General features: G+C 42.6%; 1 protein-coding gene across 1 annotated transcript; it reads left to right on the top strand.

Moving 5' to 3' along the window:
• Nucleotides 1-1,856: 1,856 nt before the first annotated feature.
• Nucleotides 1,857-19,626, top strand: LOC134062675 (protein mono-ADP-ribosyltransferase PARP12-like). Its single transcript, XM_062518777.1, has 12 exons — nt 1,857-2,638; nt 3,622-3,760; nt 3,990-4,380; nt 4,787-4,837; nt 11,332-11,464; nt 12,144-12,306; nt 12,782-12,902; nt 13,397-13,493; nt 15,245-15,332; nt 16,327-16,457; nt 17,280-17,437; nt 17,673-19,626. Exons 1-12 carry the CDS (start codon nt 2,364-2,366, stop codon nt 18,869-18,871), a joined length of 2,946 nt encoding a protein of 981 aa, XP_062374761.1. The 5' UTR covers nt 1,857-2,363; the 3' UTR covers nt 18,872-19,626.
• The last annotated feature ends 110 nt before the right edge of the window (nt 19,627-19,736 follow it).

The following is a 19,736-nucleotide window of genomic DNA, read 5'->3' as shown; positions in this document are numbered from 1 at the left end:
CATGCAGTCTGCTCAAGGTGCTTGATTGTATACACCTGTGGAAAGGGACCTGATGAAACCCATGAATACTTCTACTTCTTCAGCAACGCTTCGTCTGACATCACGTGAAAAGGGCGATCAGGTTTAACTGAACTGAGATCATACATTTCCTTTCTCTGGTAGTTATTCAACCTAGGGGCAGTGCTAGCGTTGAAAAGGTGCTGGGCTAACATGCAGCAGCCTGAACAGTTGTGGGTTCAATAACCCACTTCCACCGCTGTGCCCTTGAGCAAGGCACAAAACTCTTGAGTTGCTCCGAGATAAGTACATTGTTTTGTTAAAAAAAAGTCTGATAAATGTGAACCGTTTAGCATATTATTTTTGACAAAAGTGAGTGATACTATACTGTTTCATAACAATGTACATATTAGAGGGACCTTTTGAGCATTGTTGAATATTTGACGGGACACCCTCATTTGAGTATACAATGCCTTGGCATCATCATGCATTTTCTTTTTAATAAAAAAAACACATATTACTAATATATTGTATGTAAATTAAGCAAACCTTACATCAATTACGCACTTTGCTTAGTCAAACATGGGTGTACCTGTGAAATGTCTATTTTAAATGCAGAGATGCTCCAGCTTCAGAAAGTGAAAGTCCAATCATGTATCACTTCTACCTGTGCACTTAACACAGGTGATCTCATCAATTAGCTGCTTTACCTGGCTGAAGAGTTGTCCTAATTAGAATCAGCTGGTTTAAGTGAATGGTTGGCACAGATGGTAGGACTTTTACTTTCTGAAGCTGGACCTGGCACTGTACTGTTGTGCTCTCTTGCGCCCCCTGGAGGTGTTGGGAGTGAAGTACAGGCGGCAGGCCACAGCCAGGGACATTGATTTATCATCACACCTGTCGCCGGTGTTGGCCATAGATCCATAGAACCATAGATCTAGAAACCTAGATTGGTTTCAGAAAGTATAAGTTCTAGAATTGTTCAGCTGTTGAACGAATATCTCCCTTTTTCATGTTGTTGAGGCCTACAATAGGCTACAGCTCTTCTCTGGCCTAATGGCCCATGGGAAAGGAATGAATTTGCTTCCCCCTGGTGGTGACTCTGTGCCTAACAGTAAGTATAAATAGTAAATCCCTTGAGGGAAATTTGGTCTCTGCATTTGTCCTAATCCGTGAATTAGTGAAACACACACAGCACACAGAGCAGTGCTGCCTTCATACAGCGGCGCTCAGGGAGCAGTGAGGGGTTAGGTGTGTTGCTCAAGGGCACTTCCGCCGTGGATGTGGGTATGGGAGAACAGTGCTCAACCACCTGCTTGCCCACATTTTCCCGACTGGTCCGGGATCGAACCGGCAACCCTTGTTACCAGCCCAAAGCCCTAACCAGTCCCTTCTAGGCAAGCTCAGAGGATATTGACTGACCCATCACATATTTATAGGCCTACACAGTGTATGTTATGTGTTATGCATTTATGCTGTGTTGTCTGTCTTGGGAGTCTGCTTGATTGTGGGCATATAGGCTATGCAGTGCATGAGTCCAAGACAATTTTCCCTTTTGAACAATACATATCATCATTATCATCGTCACCTCACAGGTGTGCCATATCAAGATGCTAATTACACAGCATGATTATTGCACGGGTGTGGCCACAACAAAAGGCCACTCTTAAAATGTTGCCTATATGGGCTATAATTAGCACATCTTTTAAGTCAGGTCGATCGGGTAGGCTAATTAGTGAAATCACCTGTGCCAAACATTCACTTAAACCAGCTGATTCTAATTAGCAAAGTTCCTCAGCCAGGTAGATCTTGGTGAGAGATCCAAGGCTGGACTTTGGCTGGACAAACGCCTAGTTATTGAATAGGCCTTATGCAAACAGTTTATTGCATGTTATTGCAGGGTGCATGCAGGAGCCCTACTGACACGTGCTGCCATAGTTTCATTTCCTGGGAATAGCATATGGGTTGCCTATCCCCTTCGATCATCTGTCAAAATAGACCAAATGCTAACACATGAACTGACTGTAGCCTATTGGCCCACTGTCTCCTATTTTTTCCGTAAATAGGCTATATAGGCTAAAGAAATTGCCATTAGTCCAATGAATCGCGATGAAACGATGGATTATGTTGTTGTTTAAGCGAGGATTTCAAACGAAATCTGGCAACAAATGATGCCTAGATAAGTTTCGTTTTCCCTTCGTCATGAGTAGGCTGCATCTGCCCTGAGCAGAAAGATTTGAGGAGGTAGGCCTAGTCAGAGTAGGTATATGGGCACTGATGTAGGCTAGTCTGGCTTAGCTGTTTCCTTTGCAACATATGGCTGTTTCTCGTGCATTCAGACGATAACTTTCCAATCTTCACGAAAAATGTCTGAAGCCGCTATCTTGAAAATAATTTGCGGGAATGGAGGAGCAATCGATTACGAGAGACTCCTTGAACTTGCTTCCGGATTTCCAGATATAAACTGCTCTGAATTAGATTCACTTGTCGGAAATAAACAGTTTTTCCATCTTCAGGAGAAGGATTGTGTCAAAACAATACTTGTCAAAACAAACATGAGAATCTGCAATGTGTATCAGTGCTCCGACTGTACAAATCTTCATCTTTGTAAGTTATACCTTCATGGAGAATGCAAGGCAAGGTGAGTTATTCATGCATTCCTCCAACTGTAATTATGACAGCTGTCAATGGCAACGGGGTTTTGTGCTTTTGATTCACGTCTTTCATGGAACAATCAATCCGTAACAAATCCGTTCGCTTATCAATGACATTTCAGGTCTGTTCGTCCTGTCGGGACTTATATTAAATGGACTCTAGTTCACCTTTGCTAATGTGCACTTTGATCATCATTGAAATTAGTCTAGGCTACCCCTGTTCCGATGGTCAAGGACTAGGCCAATCCTGTCTTTCCTCAACTATGACGCTTCTGTCAACTCTGACATTACAGGTTCATAGAGATCTAAAGAAGCACTCTAGCAAAAAATGCACATTTAGTTTTCCAAGGGTTCAAACAGTGACAACATTTTAAACATGCAACTAAGCAAATGTTCAAACAACATGACTTGTGGTCAAATGAAATCCCAAGATTATAGGCTACTGTCATTGCCATGTAAGATAGGCTACAGTAGGCCTAAACATCTAGACAAGACAAATTCATAAACTACTTTATCATTTTTCATTGAAGTAGACCTACAGTAAGCACCTGGACTTCAGCTTGTGTAGCCTATTACCTTCACGAAATAAGAGATTCAATACTTTCTCTTAATGTGCCTTAGATTCATGCTTGCAAAGCAAGACAGACAATGGTATATAATAATTCGAATGATTGCTGATTTAAAAATTGTGCAAAAGAGTTTCACACCTGACATTTTAAGTTTAGCCTATAGCCTATATTTTTGCAAGCAATATCGATTAGGAGTTAATACATGTTTCTATTTGTTCAACACAGTTCAATAAAGCTCAGTGTTATGACAACTAAAAATGTTTTGAAAAGGAGGTAACTGTTAGCCTGGCAAGCCAAACTATAAACCATCCCGCTAGGCAAACATTTTTTTTTGCCGCTAGGGTGCGTCTAGATTTCTAGGCTAGGTAACTGTCTTAAAGCCAATGTAAATGTGTTTGCAGACCCTGTCGTTACGGACACAATTTAAATTCGGCCCACAACGCCCACGTTCTCTCTGACCATCAGCTGCAGAAGCTCAGCAGAGCAGAGATCAGGCAGCTGCTCTTGCAGAATGACAGCCCTCATTCCCTCCTTCCACCGGTAAGTGGCTCCTATCAAACATTTCAGCTTTCAGTTCAACAGCTTGATTTGCCATGCTTCCCCAAAAGTATCTGCCCTGATAACAACGTAACCTCCTTACGCATGAGCCAGTCAGCTGATTAAAGATGATTGCCGCCATATAGCTACCAAACTTGATCATTCGCTGAACATACGGAGCTGATGTCATGCTTTGCGCCTTCGCTCATTTTCACATACACCCCTTGTACAGGTGTGTATCAGGTACAACCAAGGTGATGGTGACTTCGGCAAGTGTGAGGACAAGGACAGCTGCACATACCTCCACATCTGCGAGGACTACATCCGTGGCACTTGCGACTCCGGAGACTGCGGCCGGTCACATGACTTCTTCGAGCCCCAGCCGATGAGGACGCTGCGGAGGAGAGGTGTGCCCGGCGATAAGGTGGGGTCCATGCTGTCCATCTACCAGAGGATCTTGGCGATAAGGGGCACGTTGGCGAAGGACTTGAAGCCCAAACCTGATGCCAGGGCCAGGAGCAGAGGGGGCAGAGGGGGCAGAGGGGGCAGAGCTGGTAAAGGACATGCCACTGCCACCACTAATGCAGAGGTGACCAAAGACGGAAACAGTCCGGCACGGCCAGGTGAGTGCTGCAATCTGATCCTCAGTTGCTTTACACACCAATGCAAAGCTACCTATAGCTACTGTACGCAGTAGCCTATAGGCCTACATTTTTTTATTTACAGCAAGGTAAGGCTTAGCTCTGTAATCAACAACAATATCAGAGTGGTTGAAATGTGTCAGGCCTACCATTGGGGAATAACTTGCCGGTTATTTTGTCTTGTGTATCACAAGTTGCTTTGAGGCTGTGGCTTACTTTGGTGTGAGTGGTCAAAAATGGCAAGCTTTGCCTACAGCGGTTAATCAAAGCCACCTGCTCTCCTAAACACAAACAGTATATTATATTGTATTGTATAGTGCTAAATTATTTAGGTGTCAGTTCTTGAGTCTCAGCCTCCAAAATCTGACTGTAGCCCTGTTTTTCACAGAGATTAACGAAATTTGCCTCTTCTTCGTCAGAACTGATTGCAAACAAGGCGGTAAGTTATTTGTGTTCCTCTCTACTTATGGGCTCCCATGTCTTTGCTCTTTGTGTGATGATTGTTTTGGTGAATGTGATGTGAGTGTTGGAAATGTACCAAGAAGAGCTTTCCAAGAGGATTCCCTAATTAGCTCTATGGAGGGATTCCCTAACTACACACATACACACACACATAGACTAATGATAGTGGGGAAACAGGGACTTTCATTGCATCTAATGTTCTTGTTTTATGTCTGGCCAGAAACCTACAACCTAGTTCCTTAGTTACCGGTAGTTCCTTAGTAGTTAGTTAGTTTGTTAGCTAGCTAGTTCCCTAGTTAGCTAGTTCCCTAGTTAGTACCGTAAGTTTCTTAGTTGGTTGGTTAGTTCCTTAGTTAGTTAGTTACGGTAGTTAGTTAGTCAGTTAGTTATTTAGCTACAGATGGTACGGGTTGAGAATGCTCCTTTCATTCCCGCACATCGGGACTCCCGAAGCATCGGGAAAACTGCAACCGCAAGGGGGCAACATAGACCGCCCGAGTTTTCGAATGTTTACAGCCTACCTCACAGCTCTCTCACTCGACGTAGCCTATAACTCAGTCAGTCCAGCAGAGATGCCAGAGCAACGTTTTGGTCAACGGAGAGGGAGAGAAATGCTCCGCATATCCGTCTCATTTAATCATTAAAATGAAAGTGATTGGCGAAATTAATCAAACGACGTTTCAATAAACCATTGTTGAAATGAATGAAAATGGTTTTAGAAACCTATAGGCCTATCAGAAGGACTATTTCCTTCAATTCAACCTGAAATAGGCTACTCGAAAGGCAACCTTAGATTAATTCATGAATTCATTACGGTTACAAGACCGCATTTCCGTGAATAGGCTATTATTGTCAACGTCAAGGCGAAGACGAAAGAGATGGACAAGATGGACATTTTGGCAACATTTACATGCTAGGAATACTTAGAAATGTGTAAGCTATTTTAAAACGGAGGCTTGTTCATTTTAACCGGCGACGTTTCAAGTACATTTCCCGAATAAAGCCTATTGAAGTTCACATCCAGTTGTGGCGCAAGTGGTTGATGCATAGGTATCGTATGCCAGCGACCGGGGTTCGAAACCTAGTCGAAGAACCTCTCCAGAACCCATTAAAAGAAAATGCATCGATTTATTAAAAGAAACGAAAGACTTCCTGTTTTGAGATTCTTTTTATGTTTGCGATGTCTGCTGAAAATAAAAGTTAATATGTTAATTCGTGGTTCAGCGCGCACTCACACACATTTTTACATTGACATAGTGTCGGGCTCAAGTTTCGTGTCGTCCTCAGTGCCGCATATAGGCTATAATGTAGTGACCTGGTTAGACGAGTGTGGGGGAGGGGGAATGATCGCACAAGACAATAATGCTCTTCATGAAATGGATCTCACAGGCGGCTGTCTGTTTTTAAATGTAGCCTACTACACCACTTGCGAAATCGGACGTGGCACATAGCCTAGGCTACTGGATAGCAAATCCATAGACTTTGTTCATCCTATATCCTTAAAATGAAAGTGATGACTGGCGAAATTAATCAAACGACGTTTCAATAAACCATTGTTGAAATGAATGAAAATGGTTTTAGAAACCTATAGGCCTATCAGAAGGAAATAGCCTTCAATTCAACCTGAAATAGGGTAGGCTACTCGAAAGGCAACCTTAGATTAATTCATGAATTCATTAGGCTACGGTTACAAGACCGCATTTCCGTGAATAGGCTATTATTGTCAACGTCAAGGCGAAGACGAAAGAGATGGACAAGATGGACATTTTGGCAACATTTACATGCTAGGAATACTTAGAAATGTGTAGGCCTAAGCTATTTTAAAACGGAGGCTTGTTCATTTTAACCGGCAACGTTCAAGTAGGCTACGGCGACGTTCAAGTGGATATCCCGAATAAAGCCTTACGAAATTCACATCCAGTTGTGGCGCATGTGGTTGAAGCATAGGTATCGTACGCCAGCGACCGGGGTTCGAAACCCAGTTGAAGAATCTCTCCGGAACCCGTCAAAACAAAATGAATCGGTTTATTAAGAGAAATGAAAGATTTCCTGTTTTGAGATTCTTTTTATGTTTGCGATGTCTGCTGAAAAGAAAAGTTAATATGTTAATTCGTGGTTCAGCGCGCGCTCACACACATTTTTACATTGACATGTGTCGGGCTCAAGTGTCGTCCTCAGTGCCATAGGCTATAGGCTTTAATGTAGTGAACTGGTTAGACGAGTGTGGGGGAGGGGGAATGATCGCACAAGACAATAATGCTCTTCATGAAATGGATCTCACAGGCGGCTGTCTGTTTTTAAATGTAGCCTACTACACCACTTGCGAAATCGGACGTGGCACATAGCCTAATTATTAGGCTACTGGATAGCAAATCCATAGACTTTGTTCATCCTATATCCTTGGCGGAGATAATAATTAGGCATATCAAATTAAAAGCACACTACGACAGGTATACTTGTGTGATCACGCAACACAAGAGAGCATTTAGCGATGGGACAGTTGTGAATGAGTGCTTAACACCCTGGAGTCTAAATACCCCCGGGGGATTTGAAAAACTGTTCCAAACACACATCTCAATCTCTGCTTTTATCATATTATAGAGACACCATTAGAAGCCTTTAATCAACTCGTTTTCAAATATATAGCCTATGTTTTAAGAGAATATGGCAATGATAATGGCACTTTCTAAAAACAATAAATTCGTAGGATTTGTCCTCTCACCTGCAGCAGGCCCATTCAAAAGCCCATCCACCTAATTTGCATTTGAAAGAGCCAATCACTAAAGTGACACATTTAGTCTAGCCTACTTTATTAGGTTTTTTTGACCCCTCTAATAAATTGCCTATAGTCCTACTACGATAATGGAGGAAGGGCTGCCTAACTGTTCCCCCTAAGAGTTTTTTCATAAGATAAAATGTTTACTCTATTTAAGTTTAGGATTTGGTAGACAAGACAACCTCGGAAAAGTTCTTCAGATAAACAATGTTTTATTGAATTAAAGGAAAGAAAATGTATCGCCAGGGTTTCGGGGCTTGCTAAGGCATTCGTTGATCTTATCGATGCAGTCCTTGCGGCCACTTCTCCCCATCGTAGGAAACTTTCTGCTTAGTGTTGACAAAGGTCTTGACGTTGTGTGGCAGTGCTTGCTTGCCCTTCGATCCATCCCAGTTGGTGGTTTTGCACCAGGCTCTAGTGCTCCTTTGTGGTGATGGCTCTGAAGAGCAGGCATCCACCAGTGATGCGCGGGCTGATCCAAATCGAGCGCACCCGCGGTTATGGGTCAAGAAAAAATATTTTTAATGATATGCGGGTCATGTTTGGTCGGGTCGGTAAAAAAAATAAATTGTCATTTATATCGTACATAATTGTCTTTAGAAGAAAAAGACATAAGTTGCAGCATTCCCACTGAAACGCGATTCTATCCCCCACATTTTGTCACGAACATGTAGAAATGCACTTGTTGTTTCTGCGTAGACAGACCCTCGGCTACACTTGACATGCAGTTGTGTTCTGTTCTCAGAGCATATGCTTTCTCTGTCTATGATCTGCAGCTTTTATCTCGAATTGCTGGCCTCTACAGAAAGTGGCAGAATCGTCTACTGAGCAGCGAAGTTGCCGATGCAATGCGTGTTTCTCAAGTCTGATAATTTCCAGCAAGATCGAATGGTATTATGGAAAGAAAAATAAACTAAAAGTTTCCCAAATCAGGAAATATTTCTTAATTTAATGTCATCAAGGCATATAGCCTACAATTGGTATGAGCATGCAATATGTGCGTCCTTGCGCAACTTATAGGCCTAGTGGCTCGTTGGAAAGCCCCACGTCTGCTCTTCCCCACGTCGTGCAATAAAGGTTTCATCTCGCTGCAATTTATAATCGCGGAGCAATGGACTTTTGGTCCATTGATGAAGACGTTAATAGAGTTTCTTAATAATATTCTATGCCTGCATTTCATGCTTGGGAGAGCTTCAAGGCATTCATGTGAGGAACGGCTGAAACAGAATTTGTATAGGAAAATCCTAGGCTAATTATGTTCAATGTTGAGTCAAACAGCCACATTTTTGGATGAATGACTCTGTTGGTGAATTCGAGCATGTTGTTCTAATCTGGGCCAACAGCAAGCAAAGTCACGTCATCGTGCTGAGAAGGAACTTGAATGCTGTTGTCGAATGTGGCAGAGAATACAGAAGAAGACTTTAACTATTACTTAGGCTATATATTCTTATGACGAAACGCGAAGAATAAATACGAGGACTGACCATCTCGCCTCTCCGCGTTTCCCCCAATAGGCCTACCATGGCGACAAAGAAATAAATATGATTTGACATTTTAATGTTTGTAGCGCGCCAGTTTACCCAGTGTGTGTGCATTGAGTAGTTCCTTAAAATACGGAACAAAGAGCGTCCCGTAGGCTATCTGTTCAATACAGAAGAAGACTTTAACTATTACTTATATATTTCTTATAACGAAACGCGAAGAAAAAATACGAGGACTGACCATCTCGCCTCTCCGCGTTTCCCCCAATATCATGGCGACAAAGAGAAATACATATGATTTGACATTTTAATGTTTGTAGCGCGCCAGTTTACCCAGTGTGTGTGCATTGAGTAGTTCCTTAAAATACGGAACAAAGAGCGTCCCGTAGGCTATCTGTTTAATACAGAAGAAGACTTTAACTATTAGGCCTACTTATATATTTCTTATAACGAAACGCGAAGAAAAAATACGAGGACTGACCATCTCGCCTCTCCGCGTTTCCCCCAATATCATGGCGACAAAGAGAAATAAATATGATTTGACATTTTAATGTTTGTAGCGCGCCAGTTTACCCAGTGTGTGTGAATTGAGCAGTTCCTTAAAATACGGAACAAAGAGCGTCCTGTAGGCTATCTGTTTAATACAGAAGAAGACTTTAACTATTAGGCTACTTATATATTTCTTATAACGAAACGCGAAGAACAAATACGAGGACTGACCATCTCGCCTCTCCGCGTTTCCCCCAATATCATGGCGACAAAGAGAAATAAATATGATTTGACATTTTAATGTTTGTAGCGCGCCAGTTTACCCAGTGTGTGTGCATTGAGTAGTTCCTTAAAATAGCCTACGGAACAAAGAGCGTCCCGTAGGCTATCTGTTTAATACGGAAGAAGACTTTAACTATTACTTATATATTTCTTATAACGCTGGCTGTAGGCGATTTCTATAACCATTTTCATTCATTTCAACAATGGTTCATTGAAGTGTCGTTTGAATAATTTCGCCAGTCATCACCTTCATTTTAATGATTCAGTGAGATTAAGGAGTCGACTATTGACGGATATGCGGTTTTCATCATTAAATGCAGTTGAAACTTTCTGCCACCTGGTGGTTGTTTGGGTACATTGCCTTAGCCTCGAAAAAAATCGGCTTGACGCACTGCGGGATCTCTTCGGGAGTCCCGCGGGAGAAGGTGCATTCTCAACCCGTACCCACTGTAGTTAGTTCCCTAGTTAGTTTATTGTCGCCAGGGGGAAATTCAGTTTCACTCGCTGCATACGCACCTTCAAACATGATGTCTCAGTTCAAATAACAGAAAAGGGAAAGGGTCAGGGGAACGTTTGGAAGGCGCACCACCAATGGGTGGGTCCGAAGCTAAAATGTGACTTAGGGTTAGCATTCCATTGATGCTCTTTCACTTTGACATCATTCATTCATTTAGCAGACACTATTGTCCAAGTGACTTGGATATGTCAACTATATCACAAGGGATTGCATTGTTCTCAGAACAACTTGGGGTTAAGTGCCTTGCTCAAGGGCACGACGGTGGGAGCCAGGGAGCCCTACCACCGTCCACATCAAATACGTTTACATCTGAAGCACTTTAAGCCCGCATGTGACCATTGTTTATTTCCAGACAAATAAAAAACTTGTATGACTGGCTCTGTAACCTGTTATCCCACTTTATGGCCCCACAATAATGTTTTTTTTCTAAATCTATGCTTAAAATGATGTCATGTCCTAGTGACTTTAGTTGCACAGTGACCTTGTTGTCTGAATAAGAAGGTGGAAGCCAATCTGGAGGAGTGCCTATGGAAAGAAGCCATGGAGGAAAAAATCTGAAAAAAAGAGAAAAAAAATGAATTGATGTTTTGTTGGCTAGGCACTCTATTGGAACATATCACCTACCAAAAGCTGCACTCTATCTCTACTAACTCTGACTCTAACTCTCTAACTACAGTCATTTCCTATGTATCATAGGCATTGTGTATAAGCCGCAGGACATACATGGTAAAAGAAACAAAACCATATTAACACCATATGTGTCCTGTTTTAACCTCATACAGTAGCTGAAGACATTTTGCAAAATCAATATATAAGCCAGGGAAATTACGGTAACTCTAAAGACGCTCTTGGGTTTCTGAGCAAGCCTATTAGATGAGTTAACTTGTGTCAGTCTGTCGCTCAACGTCTTTTTCTGTCTGTTGCAGACCGGTGTTGGAGAGTCCACTGCAAAATGCCCTACCAGTGGCAGATGAAGATGGGGGGGTCCTGGACCGACCTGCCAAACAGTGAAGACATCGAGAGGGACTTTTGCAACCCAATCAACACTACTGCTCTGAGGTCCAGCCCCTTGATCTGTTGGCTTGCCTTAGACATTAGAATTACGTAGGAGGCCTCTGGCCACAGAAGACTGTATCTCTTCTTGATAATCATATCTGTTGATTGGCCAAGGTTGTTGATTGGCTGTTTGAAGGAAATTCCCAACTAATAACACAAGGCATTTCTTTCCCTGCATAGCTAATTGCAATTTATGAACACAGTATTCTACAAAGGTAGATGGATTGATTAACGGATAGATGGATAAATAGATGGATATGCTTTATTCAGCCCCAAAGGGAAATGACAGTGTTCCAGCTGCCAGAAACACAAACAACACTGACATACAGTAAACATACAGTGCATATAATCCACAAGACACAGCCTGAGATCAGAACAGTGGCAGACTGCAGACGGCAGACTACCAGTTAATAAGTAGAATCAAATGCAACACAATTTCAACACTGGCAGGTGAATAAACAGATAAAAACAGGATAGGAAGTCAAAAGTAGCTGCCGTTGTGCCATATAAATATGGTGTGCAAGTACAGAGGTATTTAATTGTAAAACGTTTATAAACGTTTATTCTTTGAAGATTATTGCAAAAGATTCCTCCTCTCTCTCTGCTCAGGGGGAGTCACTCTAAAGTGCTATTACAGTGGGTAAAACAGTCTTCTCTGTTCTCTGTGCGTTGTCTCCTGTAGGGAGGGCGACCCTATTCGTTTTGACACCATGACCTGCGGCCCGCATGTCGTGCGCCGTCTCTCCACCGCCTCATCCGTGGCCCAGCCCGACTTCATCCTCACCACCGAGTGGATCTGGTTCTGGCAGGATGAGTATGGGAAATGGGTCCCATACGGCTCCATAGTAAGATCTCTTGTACTAAAGAAACATTAAGAGTGTAGTTAGTGAGTTCAATTTGATATGGGGAGGGTTGCTGTGTCGCAGTTGGTTGTAGTGCCTGTATAAAATATTTTGCCTGCCTCCAAGTGCTTATGACGACTGGCCACAGTGTCAAGTGACTAGCTGATATACAAATTGTGATGATGATAATGCAAATTATAATTTTGGTCTCTATACATACACAATAAAATAAGTGTAAAATAGTTAACAAATAACAGGAAAACATGTATGTCACAGTGAATAAGTCTGAATGGGATTTTTACATTTCAGCAATGGATTACTTGTTGTATTTTTTTGTCAGTGATTTAGCTCCTGTGTCATACATTTTTAAGAATAAGTAGTTGTTGTTTTACTGAATGTTGATGCCTGTATTTCCTATCCAGTGTATATTTGGATGTCCATGACTGTGATGATGCTGTGATATTTCAATTGCACACAGAAAGAGATGCACAGGTTGGCCTCCATCTCCTCCAGTGATTTGGAAAAGCGTTACCTGGACGACAACAAAACAGTGGTCCTCTTCACTGCTGGAAAAGAGCAGTATGAACTCTGTTTCAAAGGTACTACACTTACTGCATACCCTGGACATCCAGAGTTCACGCGAGAGCACAATTTGAAATTGTGTCTGCAAGATACTCTGGCCACTAACAATGATACACATTACGTTTTGCCTCAATGTCGGAGCTAACCAATCAAATCGGTGTAGGCGGGACAAAGGGGAGCTGAACTGATGACGACATCGCTACAACTTTAGGTTTTGGTCGTAGTTATCCAATTGCGTCGAAGTCCAGAATCAGTCAGAGTAAACATTGGTCGTGTGTGTGTGTGTGTGTGTGTGTGTGTGTGTGTGTGTGTGTGTGTGTGTGTGTGTGTGTGTGTGTGTGTGTGTGTGTGTGTGTGTGTGTGTGTGTGTGTGTGTGTGTGTGTGTGTGTGTGTGTGTGTGTGTGTGTGTGTGTGTGTGTGTGTGTGTGTGTGTGTGTGTGTGTGTGTGTGAGAGAGAGATACAGTTATTATTCCTAAAAAAATATTACGCTGATGCTGTCATTCTTACAGATATGGTGCAGAAGAATATGAGCTCTGGCCAGACAAGACCAGTTAGGAGAAGACCTAACTTTCTCTCTTCTCATGGTGTCCAAACGGCCAGAACCAGGTATGATGGTACAACTCTTAGGATTGACACATTAATGTCGCTGCAATTGTTGCATTACATAAAAACGTACACTTATGTTTTAATCATAATTTTCCTTCTCCTGATTACCCATTCTCAATTCTGTGCAGTAGCCTATATTATATGCAGAACCCTCCAGAATTATTGCCACCTTCGGTAAAGTTGACTAAAAACTGGTATAAAAGTAATGTTTTGGTGATTTTATAATAGTTGTTGTACCGGTAGTCTCACAATGAAAACAATGTAGAAAAAATCAACCTTGAAGGGAAGCATATTTATTGTGAGTAAATATCAGAAATATCAGAAATATCAGGGTCGTCGGCTTGGGGTCACCAAGTCCCAAGCTTCTGCCATTGCTATTTCAGTCTCCTGTGGGGTATACTACGAATCTCGATTAGTGGGTTAGCGAGGTATGTTGCGCTCAAAGCCAGGGTATGCTGTCATACGAAAGTGGATTTGTTTTAGCGTCGCTGTATCACCATGGTATCTTATGCTCGCAACCAAACCTGGTCGGGAGCAGGTTATGTGCTTAGTTATAGCTCAAATCGTGAAAAATCACCGCCCTCTGACTCATCCTACTGACTAGTGACCAATCAATTATCTTGAAAAACGAAGTCATCTCACGTGTGAGAACTCTGTCATCGCATCTACTGAGCAGCTCCGCCTCTCCAAACATTTTGAAACTCGAAGGCGCTTTAACTATGTTGCGCATGCAGATATATCACTTTTATGGACATGTATAGCATACAATATCCGATGACCATCGATTTTTTGATGTTATAGGTTAGACACAAAAAAAGACCACCCTAGATTTTGCTACCGCTCATAAATGCGGAAGTATCGTTTTTAAACCGAGGCGGTCTTGTGCATCTCCTCGTTTCCCGATTGGTCAAAGTCACCCCAACCACGAGAACGCGCACAGATCTGAGCTGAAAGACTAGTTTGATAAATTCATCCGTGAGTGAGTTTCGTAGTACCACTCAACTCTGATTGCGACTTTCGTTTTTAGCAATCCAGGTTATCCTAAGAAAGCTTGGTTATGTTCAGCGAGATTCGTAGTATACCCCACTGGCCTAAAATCCAGAGAAAAACAAGCCTCGTGTTTGTTTTTATTTTGCTGCCTCAAGTTTGTGTCAGGTCTCTCGCCGCCCGCGAGAATCTTGTATTATCTTGTCCTGTGGAAAACAGTCTTAGATTGCATTGTTCAATTAACCGATTTTTAATTACCGGTAATTTAATTTAGTCTATTAAATTATTGTAGACAATTAATCAATAGTTGATTTACATCCCTAATTTGGGTAGATTTTGTAAATATGAATGGTCTGAAATCCCTTGGTTTGTAATCTCTAACTTTTATGAGATGTCTCAAGAAGTCTCAATAATTGTGGGCAATGTTTTTTTTGTTAAAATATTTGATTTAGGAATATTACATTTCCCTTTCTCTCAGAATAAACTTGTTGCACTTCAAGGTTGGATTTTTTCCCTTATCGTTTTCTTTGTGATATTACAATAACAGAGTATTTATTATACCTATTTTTAGTCAATTTTACACACACACACACACTGACACACAAACAAATTATTTGGACACAGGCCTCTGCCAAGGTCCATAACTATCTATACACACACACACACACACACACTGAAGAGTAATAACCTCTGTAGTATTGGTGTCTTGGTTATTTTAGAAATAGCTTAACAGGGACTAATGCATTGGTGTTTTGTCATTTTAGCAGGAGAAGAGGCCCCTCCTCATCACAGCATGGCAGAGGTGTGCCAGGATACTGGGACAAGTCTGCCGTGCCTGAAAAAGGATACAAGGTTTGCTCATATCTTTGTCCTTCTTTATCATTATCTGTATAGAGAGTGGAGAGGGTACCTAGCCTGGCTCCTCCTGTCTACGTACTTCCGCTCAATTTCTTTTCCCTACAGTACTCCGTCCAGGACGCCCGACCAAGCAGCGAACAGAGGGCGTTTCTGAGAGTGATTTAGTTTAAGTTGCAAACCTATCATTATTGTTGTGTCCCCCCGTGGTTAACAATACGTCATTACCAAACGTTAGTGATTGAACTCCCAATGATTTCAAACTTCAGACAAGCGTCCGCCAACCAGGAAATAAACGTTTGCCAATGGATCTAGGCCAGACTCTCTGTGAAAGTATCCAGGCTAGAGGGAACCACACCCCTACCCTCCAACGTCAAACCCGGGCCTACTGAGTAACTATCCCCCGATGCAGAGGATCAGGCTCATTGGTGTAGTAGGGGAAACCTTGTGGCCCAGCTCTCCACTGTCTGTAGACGGCTAAATGTGCTGTAGAATGTTGGATAAAAACCCAGCTTAAAGGGACACTTCACCGATTAGCATAAGCTTTGTATCTTTAGAAATGAATGAATGGTTATGCATCATTCCCTTAGTTTGCCTTGAGATAGGAGAAATACAGATTTCAATGTCGGACTTCCTGCTTTCAATGATGTAAAAATTATCATTTCACATCATTGAAAGCAGGAAGTCCTATTCATGGGTTTCATTAAAATCCATATTTCTTCCATCTCAAGGCAAATTGACGGAATGATGCACGACCATTCAAAAACATGACTGGTTTTCTAAAGATACAAAGCTTAATGCTAATCGGTGAAGTGTCCCTTTAAGTGTGTGAAATGAGCAGATACATGTTTTTAAATTGTTGCTTTAAAATGAATGGATTGGAATTTAAAGATAATGTTAATTCCATGAATCTTTCCCTTGATACTGCAATTGACCTGTGTTTGTGTGTGTGTGTGTTTGTGTGTGTGTGTGACCATGACCATCCATCCAGAGAGTAAATCTGCAAAGCACTGACCGGGACTACCTGAAGGTGCAGGAGCTGTTCAGAAAGACTCTGAGCGGTTTTGACTTTGTCAGTGTTGAGAGAATCCAGAACAAGGAACTCTGGGAAGATTTTCAGACGTAAGTCACTTACCCCTCCCCTAATAATTCATGCACTTTGTTTAAGTGACAGACTTTGCAATTTATCCGCCAAACAGATCAGAGCCCTATACTTCAGTCAACTTCTTATGCCCTTTCCCTGACATGGGGTAACACCCTTTTCCCTTTTGAGTCTTAGCTAAGTATGTTATGGCCAACTCCTCACTATCAACTGACTCATGCATCGGCAAGCTTTATTACTCAGAAGACAAATGTCTCTTGTGATTGCCGAGATGTATGTATATGTGCAGTTGTTCCTCCACCAATGTTTTTTTTATTGAAAGTGACTGAGGTACGTCCAAGTTCATGAACATAGGCAAACGTTTGCGAACGCTTGCAAACCGTATTCCGTTAGCCTTGAGTTTTTGGCGAACGTTTGCAAACGCAAACAGTCTGAGGAGGTAGTGCTCGGCAAACATACATGTACAGTGGAACAGGACGTGAGTTTGACGAACGCAACAATGCAATTACTGTTAGAATGGAATGTTGACACCAAATCGTACGTTCGCCACTGTTTGCCAAATTTGAACGCACCTCTGGTGTTTGAAAAGCACCTACTGTATTATCACACCCATCACGTTCAATAGGTTTCCCCTCAACTCCAAAAGAATACAGTACCATGACTGTACCTAAAGTAAGGCCTTAGTGAAATGCTCCGATCGAAATGTTGCATGAGACATTTTTGGGGGGTTTTAGCACAGCGTGAGCCATCGTATCACACGCAGAATTGTTTTTTGTTTTCGTCTGTTTGCTCGTTTATTTTTTTTGTTTATTTGTTTGTATGTATGTTTGTTTTGTCTGCAGGAAACGAGAACGGATGAAGAAGGCCAATCAGGACAAAAAGTACGCCGATGGGGAGCGTCTGCTCTTTCATGGCACAAACTCTCAGTTCATTGACAGTATCTGCTTTCACAATTTTGACTGGAGGAAGTGCGGTGCCAACGGAACAGCTTATGGACAAGGTGAGCAGTGTGACAAAGATCGAATCCTTTGCAATGAAACATGTTGTATGGCGGTGTCGATAGATATTCTAATTAAATCAACTTGCCTCTTTCCATAAAAAGTATCATATCAAAATGATTGCTCTGCGATCACTTTGGTTTCATTCATTTTTAGTGTGTAGTTGTCTTAATTCAGTCTTTAAAAGACATTGCTGCCAGATGTTCTGATGGGTACTCCTTTTGTGATAATTCGTAGGATGCTACTTTGCCCGAGATGCCTCCTACTCCAACAACTACACCTCCAGCTCCAACAACACCTACTTTAACAGCTACACCTCTGGACACGGCGTGCACTCCATGTTTGTGTGCCGTGTGCTCGTAGGCTGCTACACCCGAGGGCAGTCTCATTATCGCCTACCGCCCTCGAGGGATGGAGGCCTCATTCTGTACGACAGCTGCGTGAACGACGTCCGTGACCCTTCTATCTTCGTGGTCTTTGACAAGCAGCAGGTGTACCCCGAGTTCCTGATCACCTACACTGAGCACATCTATCGTCCGCCAGTGACTCTGGTTTCTTCTTCCGACTCCGATTCTGATTTTGATTTGGTTTCTCCCGTTAAGCCCACAGTAACATCGACACAGTCAAATTCTACACGCTACGACACACTATGCATAACCAGTGCACCACAGCTAGTGACTACCCTGAACACTTTGACCTCGAATTCATCTGTGGTGCCGTCGTCTGCCAGTCGAAACGTCCACTCACCCAGCGGCACAGTTTCCGTTCAGCTCTCTAGCTCCGACGCGTTGGCTCCGACGGTGGGTGCTTCTAGTCCCTTTTCTGTCTCGACAGCACCCACCAAACCGCCGACAGGGTCTCCCCAAAGCTCTGCCACAACACCCATTACTCATTATCCGCGATCCAGGTCTTCCGATCCGGATCCAGCCCAGGTTTCTGCCGTGTCCACAATAGCCTCGGCTCCTGTTCCGTCTGCACCGAGACCTGCGTCCACTTCTTCCAAGCAGCCAAGTGATCCTTTACGAGCAGCCCAAACAAGTAGGAGAGACCTCTTCAGTGATGACATGGAATGGGAGTACGTACATGCATCAACAGACCTCTTCAAACGGCTCAGCGGTTCCACACTAACCCCTCATCAGTCGGATTCCATTCCAGCGTCCAGGCGATCGCTGTACTCGTCCCCGGACGCGTCTCTGGTCAGCTCCTCTACGAGGTCCTCCACCACAACGCCGTCGGCTCCGGTGAGGTCTGCCACCGCCATCGCCGCCGCAAGGTCAGCGAGTGCCAGGAGGGTATCTCCTCCGTTCTTGTCCACCACAACGTCCTCTTACACCCGACAGGTGCCTCGTTCACAAAGCCAAGACTTGTATAATGTCCCCACTCACAGGGGGCAGATTAATGAACCAAAGAAGAAAGAAGAATGCATCTTGCTTTGATATAGTTGTTTTGCGCATTATTTTGTGATTTGCCAAGTTTTTAATATGGTTAAAACAAATTGTCCCACTTCAATGAATCAATTTCACCCTGCTACGTCCCACAACACTTTAGTAGTTCTTCACAATTCATGACACTAGTGTTCATTTAGAATGTATCAGAAAAAACAAAGGTGGATATTATATCAATGTTGGATATTAATATCCAAAGAAAAAAAGAAGAAATTCCTAATAAATAATTAATCTAATCAAGCCACTGATCCAGTGTTTCAATGTTTGCCTGCATTTGGAAGATGAGTTGTTTCATTTGAGAGTGATATCTATGTTCTCTATCGTCTCGAGACCATCTCTCCACTCCGTTACATATTCCATGTGTGACACACCGGCTCGCTCGGTCATGCCCACCCGAACCTATAAAGACCTGTGGTGGTGTGTGATCACTGATAGTTTGATTGGAACGGGTCTCCCGAGCGGCCTGAGGACTGGAGAGATGGTCTCTTCACTCAGAGAACCAGGGTTACAACATAACCCTGTGAAACACTAAAATGCAAAAACAAAACAAAACAAAAACATGCATATCAGGTTTTTCTTTTTAATTTATTTATGGACACTATGGACTCTTTTCATGACTGAGTACATGACAATAAATTTGAACTTGAACTGAACTCTAGGTGCTGGACAGAACTATGTAGAGTGTGTGGAGTCTGTACACCTGATGTCACATGTGGTGTTATTAAACTATAAATGTTTGAACACAACATCTTGTGTTTGGACACTATCTGAGGAGCCAAGATTTCACCCCATGTCCCTCTAGTTTCTCGCCTGGTCATACCAAAACCCTCGTAGGGAAATGAAAATTGAGCGGAAA

This window comes from Sardina pilchardus, chromosome 17, assembly GCF_963854185.1.
Source record: "Sardina pilchardus chromosome 17, fSarPil1.1, whole genome shotgun sequence".
In the NCBI taxonomy this organism is placed as follows: domain Eukaryota; kingdom Metazoa; phylum Chordata; class Actinopteri; order Clupeiformes; family Clupeidae; genus Sardina; species Sardina pilchardus.
The sequence above is the reverse complement of the archived record's forward strand: the minus strand, read 5'-3'. Positions and strand labels throughout refer to the sequence as shown.

Excerpts from the sequence above, each read along its gene's own strand:
- LOC134062675 (XM_062518777.1), top strand. The coding sequence starts at position 2,364 with ATGTCTGAAGCCGCTATCTTGAAAATAATTTGCGGGAATGGAGGAGCA. Across the intron at positions 4,838-11,331 it reads AACTGATTGCAAACAAGGCG|ACCGGTGTTGGAGAGTCCAC; the intron begins GTAAGTTATTTG and ends TGTCTGTTGCAG. Across the intron at positions 12,307-12,781 it reads GGGTCCCATACGGCTCCATA|AAAGAGATGCACAGGTTGGC; the intron begins GTAAGATCTCTT and ends AATTGCACACAG.